Below are 12,569 nucleotides of genomic sequence, written 5' to 3'. Positions count from 1 at the left end.
AGAAATCTGATGAGGTTCAATAAGGATAAGTGCAGAGTCCTGCACTTAGGACGGAAGAACCCAATGCACAGCTACAGACTAGGGACCGAATGGGTAGGCAGCAGTTCTGCGGAAAAGGACCTAGGGGTAACAGTGGACGAGAAGCTGGATATGAGTCAGCAGTGTGCCCTTGTTGCCAAGAAGGCCAATGGCATTTTGGGATGTATAAGTAGGGGCATAGCGAGCAGATCGAGGGACGTGATCGTTCCCCCTCTATTCGACATTGGTGAGGCCTCATCTGGAGTACTGTGTCCAGTTTTGGGCCCCACACTTCAAGAAGGATGTGGATAAATTGGAGAGAGTCCAGCGAAGGGCAACAAAAATGATTAGGGGACTGGAACACATGAGTCATGAGGGGAGGCTGAGGGAGCTGGGATTGTTTAGCCTGCAGAAGAGAAGAATGAGGGGGGATTTGATAGCTGCTTTCAACTACCTGAAAGTGGGTTCCAAAGAGGATGGCTCTAGACTGTTCTCAATTGTAGCAGATGACAGAACGAGGAGTAATGGTCTCAAGTTGCAGTGGGGGAGGTTTAGATTGGATATTAGGAAAAACTTTTTCACTAAGAGGGTGGTGAAACACTGGAATGCGTTACCTTGGGAGGTGGTAGAATCTCCTTCCTTAGAGGTTTTTAAGGTCAGGCTTGACAAAGCCCTGGCTGGGATGATTTAACTGGGAATTGGTCCTGCTTTGAGCAGGGGGTTGGACTAGATGACCTTCTGGGGTCCCTTCCAACCCTGATATTCTATGATTCTATGATTCTATGAAAATAGTGAATGCACTTTTGGATTATGGTGTGTGGAAAGAGCTTGTTTCTTTTTGTAGTGTTTGCTTAAAATTTGTGTTTGGTTATTGTATTGAATTGTATTTACATATGCATGCTTGACTTATTACTCTTATAATGTGACCAAACTCCTTTGTTTTGAAGTTGGGGAATTTGCTGGTTTTTTTTTCTTTAACATTTATGTCAGAAATCTTGATGTACATCTGCAAGTGTATGTGACTGTGCTCCTGGGGTTTGATCAGGGGTTGGTTATTACCATTGTCACTAGAAATCTATTTCTCACTGTTTTACATACGTATTAAGTTAACTGTCTATAGTGACTGTGTTGTTAACTTAATGAGTATGTAAGATAGTGAAATATATTTTTGTGTGAATATATTCAGGCATGTGAATGTCATGAAACAATGTGAAAAGTTACCATGTTGTAACTACTGTTGTAATATTTCTGCTATAAAATCTGTGAAGTCAGAAGGGACCAGGAATGCATTATTAGATTGTCATTATTTTACGAATGAAGATTTATATCAAATAACTTGTAGTATCAAAGTTTAACAGGCAACATTATTATGGCATTCTCCATTGTTCTTTTACATTCCAGAATAATATGCACTGGTGAGGCTAATCTTCAGAGTCCTTAATGGAGCCCTCCACCCATTTTTCCCCTTTCTGGCTGAAGGAGGACTGGGCAGGATTTGCTTTAGGCATCTGTTAGTGCTACTGCTTAATGAGATGGAGTGATGTTGAGCAATGGGAGGCAAACTAGGGTCTAAGCATTTCTGAGGGTATGAGTGATCAGTGCCAAGAAAATAAATCCATGAGTTTCATGTGTCAGTGCAGAGCACTGTAATTGCTCCATTTAACCAGACCTAGTTCTTTAAGTTCTTTTTCTTTTCATTTTTTTTGTGGTTGTCATCAGCATCACTGCTCAGCATCATCACCGGACAGTTAGTACATCTAATCTTTTTGCTGATAGATGGAAGAGAAAACCTCTTCTTAGACCTGCACCTTGTTTGCAAAGGGATCTGTAGAATTTTAAGGTTTATTTAAACGTGCATGACGTTTCACAGACAAAACAATGGCAGGTTACTATCCCAAGGAGTTCATAGTCTAAACTAGATGTAACAGCCAGGGATGACTCTAAACTAAGGGTGAAGAGAGTGAGAGTTATAAATAAGAAAGATCATGATATATGCTCATTGTTGTCTACTCATCTTAAACTGTTTCCATGAAGTCTTATGAGTTTTAGATTGTGTGCATTTGCCTTTGTGTAGTGTGGTTTGCCTTCCAACCTCCGAACCATTCCCATACTTTCTGAAAGCGCATCTTTCAGCATGGGTGAAGTGTATATATAATACAGTCTTTGTGTTAGTGCAAACTTGGGTGAAGTGTGTAATATCAGACAGTGTTTGTCTTATGACAGGTTTCAGAGTAGCAGCTGTGTTAGTCTGTATCCACAAAAAGAACAGGAAAAAAAAAAGTACTCCTGTTCTTTGTCTTCGTGCAAAGTTATCCGCTAATCTGAGAGCTATTTAGTAAACTTCCTCTCTCCTTTCTTTCTGGGTGATTTAGTCCTGAAGCTAAATTTAGTATAACGGTTTGTCTACACACAAAAGTTGTATTACTTTAACTATACCAGTATAATTAAAGTGCTGCAACCCCCCTATTGCGGATACAGTTATACCAGTATTAAGATGCTTTATACCTGCATAGCGATTCCCATATCATTGTGTTCACATTAGGGGTTGGTTCAGTATAAAACTATTTTGGTAAAAAATCATCCTCCCCCCAACAGAAATAGCTTTACTGAGACAAGAACTGCCAGAAGATCAGGCTGAAGGGAGCAGCAGCATACCTGGCTAAAGTCATCTGAGAAGCAAATGCTACTTGGAGTTTTCACAGAGCCTCACCTAGGTGGAAGTGGAACTGCTCAGCAGTTTGTGGGGGTTTTTGAGTGCTTGCAGATGTGTTTTCCACTTAACATGCCCAGAGCTAGAGGACTTTGCCTATCAGAACCCATAGGGGTGGCGCTCGTCTCCTCTCTCCCAATAGCCCCTTCTCTGGCTATTTAAGGACAGTGCTACCCCGACCCTTCTTAATTAATTCTCACCGTTTGTAGCTAGAGTTGGAGTGTTCTATGTAGTAATGCACCTCACAGTTCTCTATCTTGGTCTTTCTGGGACTTCGTTGTATATAGTTAATAGTATAGTTTAGTAGTACCCTTAGCTTTAGTGAATAGTAGTTAGTTAACATAGATAGTTATCTGGTGTCACGCTGTCACAAGGTGCCTCTGTCACTACCCAGTGAACCTCTCTGCTTAGCTAGTTCAGATGGTTTTGCAGTCACAAACGCACACCAGGCCATTTAGCTTTCACCAAGGTGTGCATTTATTCCCCTCTTACATAACAATACTGTGCAACAGGCTTATAGCCAAGACAGGCTTCCCTGGAGCCCTCACTCCCCAGCCCAGGCTCACCCTTTGAGTTTTCTTCTGAGCACCTCTCGAGCTCCCTCTTGCTTCCTGTTTTCTCTTTGTATTCTCCCCAGTTACCTTGTTAGCCCTGTGAGTGTCACCCCGGTGCTCACAATCCCGCACCAGAAAGCATGTAATTGCCCTCAGCTGGGCCTGCAGCCTTCTCCAGGGTGCAGCACTGTAAGTGACTAGGGTGCCTCTGATAGCATGCTGTCACAAATGCCCACATTGTCCATTGTGTGGGGTGGTTATCCCCACTAGTGAACCCTACATGCAATGTTTGTTGTGCCTGGGAGAAGGGCATGTTAAAGAAAGGTTCTCCATCTGCAGATCATTCAAGAAAGGAACTCAGCTGGCAAGGGACTTGTTTGTAGCAGCACCTTCTGGAGCAGGCCATGCCCACTGTGCTACTGGCGACCTCCACAGATTGTCAGCTGCCCCTTGAGGATGTCTGAGTTGGCACTGGCGGCTGTTTGGCCAGATTCAGATTTCTGTCCTAGGAGGAAGAGAGACTATTTTCCTTTCTCTGGTCCTCCTAGACAAAGATCTCATAAAATGGACTGGGGCCATTCCAGAGCTAGGAGGTATTCCTCCTTCCCATCTAAGAGGAGTGTAGACCAGTACCATGATTCATCAAGCACGTGAGATAGAGCAGGGCCAAGGTGAGAGTAAGTGGACTCCGTATCGTTAACACTGGTACCGTTTGTGGGGCATCTGTTGAGTCCAGTACTGATGATGTAGGTGTTGGCACCAGCGGTTTCCACACCACCATTGGACTTACTTTGCCTGTCTGTTCCTGATTCTCCTTTAATTCAGGAACGTCTGGCTGTGGTTGCTGCTGCTTCGGTGTCCTCAGTGCTGTCTGAACTGATTGCACACCTGCCGTTATTGTTGATGCCATCTTCTGGACCTCTCCCTGCTAACCTCAGTTCAGCACTGGGGCTGCCTTTTCAGCACTGAGGGTCAGTGGAGGTATAATCTTCAGTGCCGATGATGACTCCAGTGCACACTTCGTGTGTGGGAATGTGCCGGCTTCGACTTTGGTGCTGACGTCTGCTCCAGTGCGAGTGTCGAGTGCGAGGCCTTTATCAGTGTTTCAGGCGCTGACTACTTTATCTTTGTCAGAACTGAGGTGTCCTTGGTGCTGGACTTTGGAACCTCCATTGCTGCAACCACAGTTCAGCGGTTGCTCCTGTGGAACTGGTTCAGCCTGAACTGTTATGGACACCACTGGAGGTTCCATTGGCTCCGCTTCTTTTCTCTCTTTCATCAGGAGATGACTTTGTAATGCCAGACTCTTCCTCCCCTGCACCGTGGGATTTTAAATCCTACCAGGACCTTCTGAGATGCATGGCTTCAGCCTTGGGTATTCAGGCTAAGTTTGTTCAGGAGAACACACACAAGTTGCTGGATATTCTGCAATCCTCAGATCCAGGGAGGATAAATGAAGTGATCTTGGAACTGGCAAAAACTTTTTGGAACATCCCAGTGCCCTTAACACCCACAGCAAAGCATACCGATAAGAGATACTATGTGCCTCTGCATTGTTTCAAGCTTCCACTTGTACCTGGCATCGATCTCTCTTGTCGTAATGGTGGCTATTGAGAGGTTGATACAGGGGAGATATAAATTGACACCAAGGACAAGGATTCTAAAAGATTGGACTTGCTGGGGAGGAAAATGTATTCTACCTTATTCTTACAAATGCATGTTACCAATAAGCAAGCACTCTTATCAAACTATGACTTTGTAAATTGGAAATCAATGGCAAAATTTACAGGTAAGTTGCCAGAATCCTCTAGGAAAGAGTTTTAAGGCTTTCATTGCAGAAGGCCATCTAGTGGTGAGGACATCACTGCAGTCAGTTTTGGACATGGTGACCCTTCCTCTAGAATTATAGCCTCTGCTGTAACAAGGAGAAGGTCTTCATGGTTGCAGAACTCTGGTATAGTTTCTTAGGTCCAAAAGATGATTGAGAACCCTACCTTTGACGCCCAGTTTCAGTTTTCAGAGATAACTGACCAAACATTACACACCTATAAGTCCTTTCAAGCTATGTGGTGTGTTCATTGGGGGGGGGGGGGGGGGGGTTTACACTGGTAGTGGAGGCATCACTTCTTGGGGTGACAACAGCAATATCTCCTTCAGCGTTTCCTTAGATCATATTATCCCGCTAGACATCAGGCTTTCTCCAGAAAGGGGCAGAAGTTTCATAGGAGAAGGTCTTCTGGTGCCAATTTTATTCAGTCAGCCCATCCTTCACCAGCTTCAGGAAAGCAGCCAGTCTGACTCTCCAATGTCGGCATTCCAGTCGTTGTGTTTCAAGTCGTTTCCCCTTAGTCTGGGGTTAGACTGTCCCACTTCCACAAGCCTTGGGAGTCGATAACTATGGACAAGTGGGTCCAAAGCACTGTGAGACTGGGTTATGTCATTCAATTCCAGTCCATTCCCCTTCCCACCATCCTGCCTGTAATGGGGCGAGACTCGCCCCTGCGGCGTCTCCTGTTGGTCGTCCTGGAAATTAGTTCTTTAGACCTGGAGCGCACTCTGCAGGTTGGTGCCTCGCTGCTGCTGGCCCCCGTGTCCCTCCCAGACCCGGTGTCCCTTGTCCTCGGGTGCTGCCCCCTGGCAGTACATTCATTGTCTGGGTCTCCCCACCCAGGGGAAACCCCACCCACTGTCCCCACCTCGCCTCAGTGGCTACAGCCAGTCACCATCTAGCTCCCTTTCGCTGGGGCCGACTGCAGTCTGTATAAGCCAATCATCACAGGCAAGGGGGGTTTGGACTGGCTGCCTCTGCCTACCCTGGGCTGCACCCTTGTACCTTAGTACCTTTCTGGCCTCTGACAAGGCCGCAGTCTGGGGCTTTTCCAGCTGGGAGCACCCCAGCTCCCTTGTCCTATTCCCCAGCCTTGCTCCCCTCAGGTACTCTGTTCAGCTTCCCAGCAGCCAGGCCCTTTTCCCTCTAGAGACAGAGAGAGACTATCTGCTCCTGGCCCACTGCCCTCTTATAAGGGCCAGCTGGGCCTTGATTGGTGCGTGGCCACAGCTGAGGCTGCTTCTCCATTCAGCCTTCCCCAGCCACAGCCCTCCCCCGGGGTTGCTTTTAAACCCTCTGGACAGGAGCGGGGTGACTACCCCGTTACACTGCCCCATCCCTTTTCAGGGCCTCCCCTTTCAAGTCCTTGCTTCTTCACCAGGTGCCAGGCCCTCCAGGCTTCAGGGGCCATAGAAGAAGTTCCTCTTCAGAACTGGGGAAAGGGATTCTACTCTCAGTACTTCCTCATTCCCTAAATCCCAGGGAGGGATGAGATCTATCCTCGATCTCCACAGTCTTAATAAGTACATCAAATATATGAGATTTCTCATGGTTATTACCCTAGCGACTATTTTTTCCCTCTTTGAATCACAACAGCTGATTTGCTGCCCTCAATCTTCAGGATGCTTACTTCCATGAGGTAATTTTCCTAAGCCATAGGAGGTTTGAGATTTCCAGAGGCAGGTGAGCATTATCCATACACTGTGCTTCCTTTTGGCCTGTCCTCTGCTCTCTGGGTATTTACCAAATGTATGACTGTAGTATATCTCAGAAAAACAGGGATTCATGTCCGTCCTTCCATCCCTGGATGATTGGTTAGTGAGAGGCAAGTCCAGAGAACAAGTCCTCTGTCATGTCCAGTTCACACTATGTCTCTTTGATTAGCTGGGCCTCATTTTGAACAAACAAAATACCAACTCAAAACATTGAGTTCATTGGTGCCCTACTAGACTCTTGAGTTCGAGAGCATTTCTGCTGAATGATTGATTTCAAGCAATTTGCCTCCTATGTCTGGCACTCCAGTCTCAACCTTCAGCTATGGTCCATGTATTCCTGAAGTTACTAGGCCATATGGCTGCAAGCGCTTACGTAGTCCAGCATATGAGATTGCTCCATCATCCTCTTCAAGTGTGAGTGAAGTTAGTCTGTCACCCGAGACAATCAAAGTGATGACATATGAAATAGCTCAGACTACATCTCCGTAGAGATTACAGGCACACTCAGTGAGGGCCCAAGTGACATCAGTAGCATTCTTCAGTGATGATCTGATATTGGGCATTTGCAAGGCTGCTACCAGGTCTTCTGTGCATTTACCAAGCACATGCTTTTACTACTGCATCTGACCAAGAAGCAGTAGTAAACTTTTGGAAAGGCAGTACTGCAGTCATTTCTTTAAGTAACCTCCGAGCCCCACCTCCTTGTGAGTCAACTGAGTGAAGTACATGTCTGCAGCCACTCGAAGAAGAAAAAAAGATTGTTGCCTACCCTGTACAGTAACTGTTGTTCTTCGAGATGTGGGTGCAGACATGTATTCCACGACCCATCCTCCAGCCCTACTGCATTAGAGCCCCAACTCTTGACATTCGCTGTGAAGGAACTGTGGGGGTTGGAGCCTGTGCTGCCCTTAAATATCCAGGGGAGGGGTTATTGGGCAAGAGGGCACAAGCGCTGCCCTGTGGATACTGCTGGGCAAAGTTCTCCGGCTTTTGTGCTCTGGGCACATGCACACCTGAGCGGAACACATGTCTGCACCCACATCTCAAAGAACAATAGTTACTGTACAGGTAGGTAACTGTCTTTTGTCTTCTAAATTGGAGAGACACAGGCCACTGACTTGGAAGGGCTGACATTTTTCTTTTATCCTCCCAGTTCACCACTGATTTATTGGGCTCTGTCTTAGTGTCTGGAGAATCATAGCCTGTAAAGATAATTGGGGCAGTAACAGTTGTGACCTTTATCAGTTATGCCTGTTGGGGCTGAAATTGAATAATTAACCCTCCTCGGAAGCTGCCAACGTCTCACAAAGGGCCCGGTGGAATTTTTATAAGACATTAAATCACACACAGAAGAACAATCTTGGAGCCCTTTATCCTGGTTTGTAAAGGATGTTGAGCTGCGTTTTTGGTTAAATATTTTCAGTGGGAGCTGTAATGTAAGTTTAATATCTATTATAGTTGTCTTGAAATAGAAGTCTACAGATAAATTTGCAATAGTGTGCACACACAGTCAGCACAGCAGTGACTGTCACTCCCTTATCTGCAGACAGTGTACTTTACACACAAACTAACACAATTCTTGAGGAGTACATGCTTAGAAGATAGTCAATAGGTGTTGCATAAATAAAATATAAAATATATATATATATATATATATTTTAACGAAACAGTTTGAATAGAAAATGTTCTATCTGTTTTAAGAACATAACAGTGGCCATACTGGGTCAGATCAAAGGTCCATCTAGCCCAGTATCCTGTCTTCCAATCGTGGCCAGTGCCAGGTGCCCCAGAGGGAATGAACAGAACAGGTAATCACCAAGTGATCCATCACTTGTCGCTCATTCCCAGCTTCTGGTTTCATTGGATTTTTTCCCCCTCCCCTCTCTTCTTCCACTGGAAAGCAGATAGTTTTGTTAGATTTTAAGAGAACCATACACCTGCCCAGCGTACTGAGCATTAATTCATTTTTTGTATTTTTTTTTTGTTTAGATTTTTTCATTAGATAGCATATTTGGATTGATTTGGTCAAAACTTTGTAATAGGCTAGGTGCTGAAAAAGCAAGTAATTTGGCAAAAGTTGGTCAATATCTGTTGATACAAAAGAGTGATAGGCCTTGTTTAACTAACAGACTGTGAGGATTTTATTATCCTGTTCTTGTATTTTATTTATAGAATTGCAGGGGCATCGTTTGGATGATGTGTGTACCATTTTGTATTTGAGGAATGAACATACATACTTACAAAGTGAGAGTGTGTTCTGTTTCTTTTCCAAAACGTATTGGTTTGTTTCACAGTGTATTCTCAGGAAAAAATAAACTCAATTTATTGAGTGTGGAGAGGGGGTTGGAAAGGAAAAAACCCACCAACTCTGCTAGTAGTGGAAAGAGGGTTCAGATAGAAAACCCACAGGTTCTATTTCTTCTCCCTTTCTTGTGACCACAGAGTTCCATTGGAAGTGGCATGAGATGGGCTGGTAGCTCTGCAGGGATCTCAGCCTTCAGCGCAGTCTTTACTGTAACTGGCCTATTCATCTCCTCAAGAGCACTCCCACCTCTCCATTGTCAGGCCATCTCTCTCCCCTTTTTTGGGGAAGGAGAATCATTCTCATTCTGCCCTAAATGCAGCTACAGATATTTGTCAGGGATGGGTGTTGCTGCCCCCTTTTCCCCAGCTCCCAGTGTGTGGGTCCACTCTTGGGATCTCGAACCTCTGTGGGTCACTTGTAGGTGGGCAGATTGGGCTGGACATTGCTTGAGGATACCCATCCAAAGCTGGAGTTCTGAAGTGAGTTCTTGTATCATAAATGGATTGAGGCATTTGTGTTGTGGCTTTATTTCGTAGGAATTATTATTTCAACTTGTAGAAGGCTCTAATCTCACCTTCAGATGCTGCTTTGATTCTGTCTCTCTAGATACCCGAATACAGCCTGTGAACTCCTGACCTCTGATGTGCCACAGATCAATGACAAGCTAGGAGGGGATGAAACTTTATTGAATATCCTGTATGACTTCTTGGATCATGAGCCGCCTTTGAACCCTTTGCTTGCCAGTTTCTTCAGCAAGACTATTGGGAATCTCATTGCAAGAAAAACTGAACAGGTAGTGATTGAGTCTGTTTTGATACAAACACACTGATTACTAGTGACGTGGTTGTATGAGCACTGGACTGGCAATTTCTTCCCTCCTCCCCAGAGGAGGAAAATGCTGAGCTTTGTAGATCTGGTGTGGATTGCTGGAATTGGAAATGGAGTATGTATTTTGTAAGGCATCTTGTCAACCCTACCATTTGATGTGTGTGAATTGTTTGTGCACCTAGCAACTAGTATATAGCTTTCACTTTTGCTTCAGAGGGGCAGTTGTGTCTTGGGTATTGCACGTATGCCCATCCTTTGGCATTTTAACGTATAAACTTGTCATACATGTATTGTGCATACAACTAAGAGGCTTGAAATATTTGCATACAGTATTATGGGGATGAGTTAACTCCATTCTAAATTTTACTTCCCTTTAACATGGAGATATTTTATACAAAGGAGCCTCAGTGGGATTAAAAATTCTTCAGCTTCACCAGTGTCCTCAATCTTCATATATCTCAGTGGAATAGGATTTCTTTGGGACATGACAAAGGACTGTTAATGGAGTTCTGTTTGGCATTTCTTTGCAGTCAGATGTTCCTTTGCATACCTATTCTCTCTCAAGAAGAATTATTTATCCTCCTACCTGTTTCTTATTGTTTGGTTGATTGAAACAGAAATTTTGGGAGTACTGAGAGCTCTGTGATGTCACCTCCATGTATTGTACAGAAAACTCATGTTACATTTTTTTTTTTAAAGGTGGTTGCATTTTTGAGAAGAAAAGACCAATTTATTAGCCTGGTACTAAAGCATATTGATACATCTGCAATGATGGACCTGCTGCTTCGTCTGATCAGCTGCGTGGAACCAGCACCTCTACGGCAGGAAGTATTAAACGTGAGGCTTGCTTAACGTTTCTCTGTGGTTGGTGCAGGGGGGAGGGAGGAGAATTTCTGAGGAGATATTACTCAGTTTCAAGTAATACGAGAGTAAATTCACTCCTCTTCTAAAAACATATTTTTCTTGCTTGTGCTAAGATCCACTGATCTGGTGCAATGGGTATGTCAGCTTGCTTGTAGCTTGGGGGCAGAATTAGGCCTGTCAGTCACTGGCAACAGGAATGCCCCACGTCCTGAAGTTCCCTTCGTTTGTTCCTGAGCCCCCAGTGAGCGGCAGGCTCAACAAGACCTCTTGCTGCCAAGCTTTTCTGAGGGGAATTTCCAAACTTTATTTCAGACTAACTGTTTGTCTCAATAACAGACTCTTTGGGGATCCCTACTCATATTTCTGGTTGAGACCTCCATGGGAAAAACAGACCTATCTGGCCCATGTGGATCCTATGCACAGAGAGGGTTAGAGCTTCTGGGAAGCCCATCATTAAACCCCAGGCCAATGCATTTCTTGAGAGACCCATAAAGGGCCCATGTGGAAGAAGGTAAATGAATAAGCCCAGCCTCTTCAAGGACAGGGAGATTGATAAACATATGAAATATTTCTGGAGCAATCTCTGAGCCCAGTTTTGCTCCCCCCTCAGAAGCAGGCTCATGGGGACAAGCTTCTAAAGGGGAAATAAATGAATACTAAAATCAATGCTTGGCCCACTGCTCACCTTCATGAAGTGCAGCATGGCAGATCAGCCAGAAAATATCAGACCATGGACATGTGCTGATTCCTCTAGGCATGAATATACCCCACCCCCCAAAAAAGGGAGCTCTTCTTCCTTTTTAGGGAGGAAGGCTAACAGCCCAAATCAGAGATAGGGAATCAAATAGTCAAAAACCAACCAACCAAACAAAAAAACATTAGAGGATAAATTCTCTGAGGTAAGAGTGTACTGAGTATTGTGAAACTAGGCTTAGGAGCTTCCCTAGACAAGCTATGACTCTATATCCCTCTTCATGCACCCTGGGAGAGTGTAATAGAGGGAAAGGGATTTCCCGCCACACCAAAAAGATTGGTAAAGTATCAGGCTGTTATCCCGAGCTGCAACTTTGGATCATCATGTGCCATACAAGGCATATGTGCTAGAGAGATTGGAGGTATGTGTAGGACAAGCAAACAAACAGGAGGTGGATGCTGGCATCCTTTGTGGAATAGAGAGGGAGGAACTATGTGTTTAAGATACAAGATCAGATAAGTTGGGAGCAGCTAAATTGGGATGGGTCTTGAAGGGAAAGACCAAAAGTTGGATTTTGACACAGTGGGGAAAGGGAAGCTAATGAAGGGATGTAAAGAAGGGAGAGTGACTTGATTAAAATGACAGGTTAGTCATTTGGCTAACCAAAGCATTTTGGTTGGACTTGTTTGTGTGACATGGGTGTCAGGTAGGCCAGAGAGAAAAGGTCAAGACAGGAAATAAGGACTTGAATGGTAGTTTTAGATGTATGCACAAAGAGAATAGACTGTTTCTCTGAAATGTTATGGCAACAGAAATAGCAACATTTAGATATGGCCAGGATGTGTGGGTCTAAAGAGAGAGAGTGAAGTCAAAGCTGCCCGTATTATGAGCTTGAGTGCGAGGATAGTGGTAATATCAATAGCAAGAAAGGGAGTTCAGTTTTTGCCATGCTGAGTTTAAGATGATTGCCAGGCTTACACAAGGAGATATTGAAGAGACTGGCTAAGATGTGGGATTTGGATAGGGAGTGACAGGTCAGAGGTACAGAGATAA

At 44.6% G+C, this 12,569-nt stretch overlaps 1 protein-coding gene across 4 annotated transcripts in view; it reads left to right on the top strand.

Moving 5' to 3' along the window:
• Positions 1-12,569, top strand: part of PPP6R2 (protein phosphatase 6 regulatory subunit 2) — a 164,757-nt gene that overhangs the window by 80,242 nt on the left and 71,946 nt on the right. For all 4 annotated transcript variants that reach the window (XM_075124605.1, XM_048821097.2, XM_048821189.2 and 1 more), the window contains 2 exons: positions 9,737-9,923; positions 10,658-10,795. In XM_075124605.1, the coding sequence (XP_074980706.1) occupies positions 9,737-9,923; positions 10,658-10,795 (325 nt within the window). The remainder of the gene's footprint in view (positions 1-9,736; positions 9,924-10,657; positions 10,796-12,569) is intronic.

This window comes from Caretta caretta, chromosome 1 (assembly GCF_965140235.1).
Source record: "Caretta caretta isolate rCarCar2 chromosome 1, rCarCar1.hap1, whole genome shotgun sequence".
NCBI classification, from domain to species: Eukaryota; Metazoa; Chordata; order Testudines; family Cheloniidae; genus Caretta; species Caretta caretta.
The sequence above is the reverse complement of the archived record's forward strand: the minus strand, read 5'-3'. Positions and strand labels throughout refer to the sequence as shown.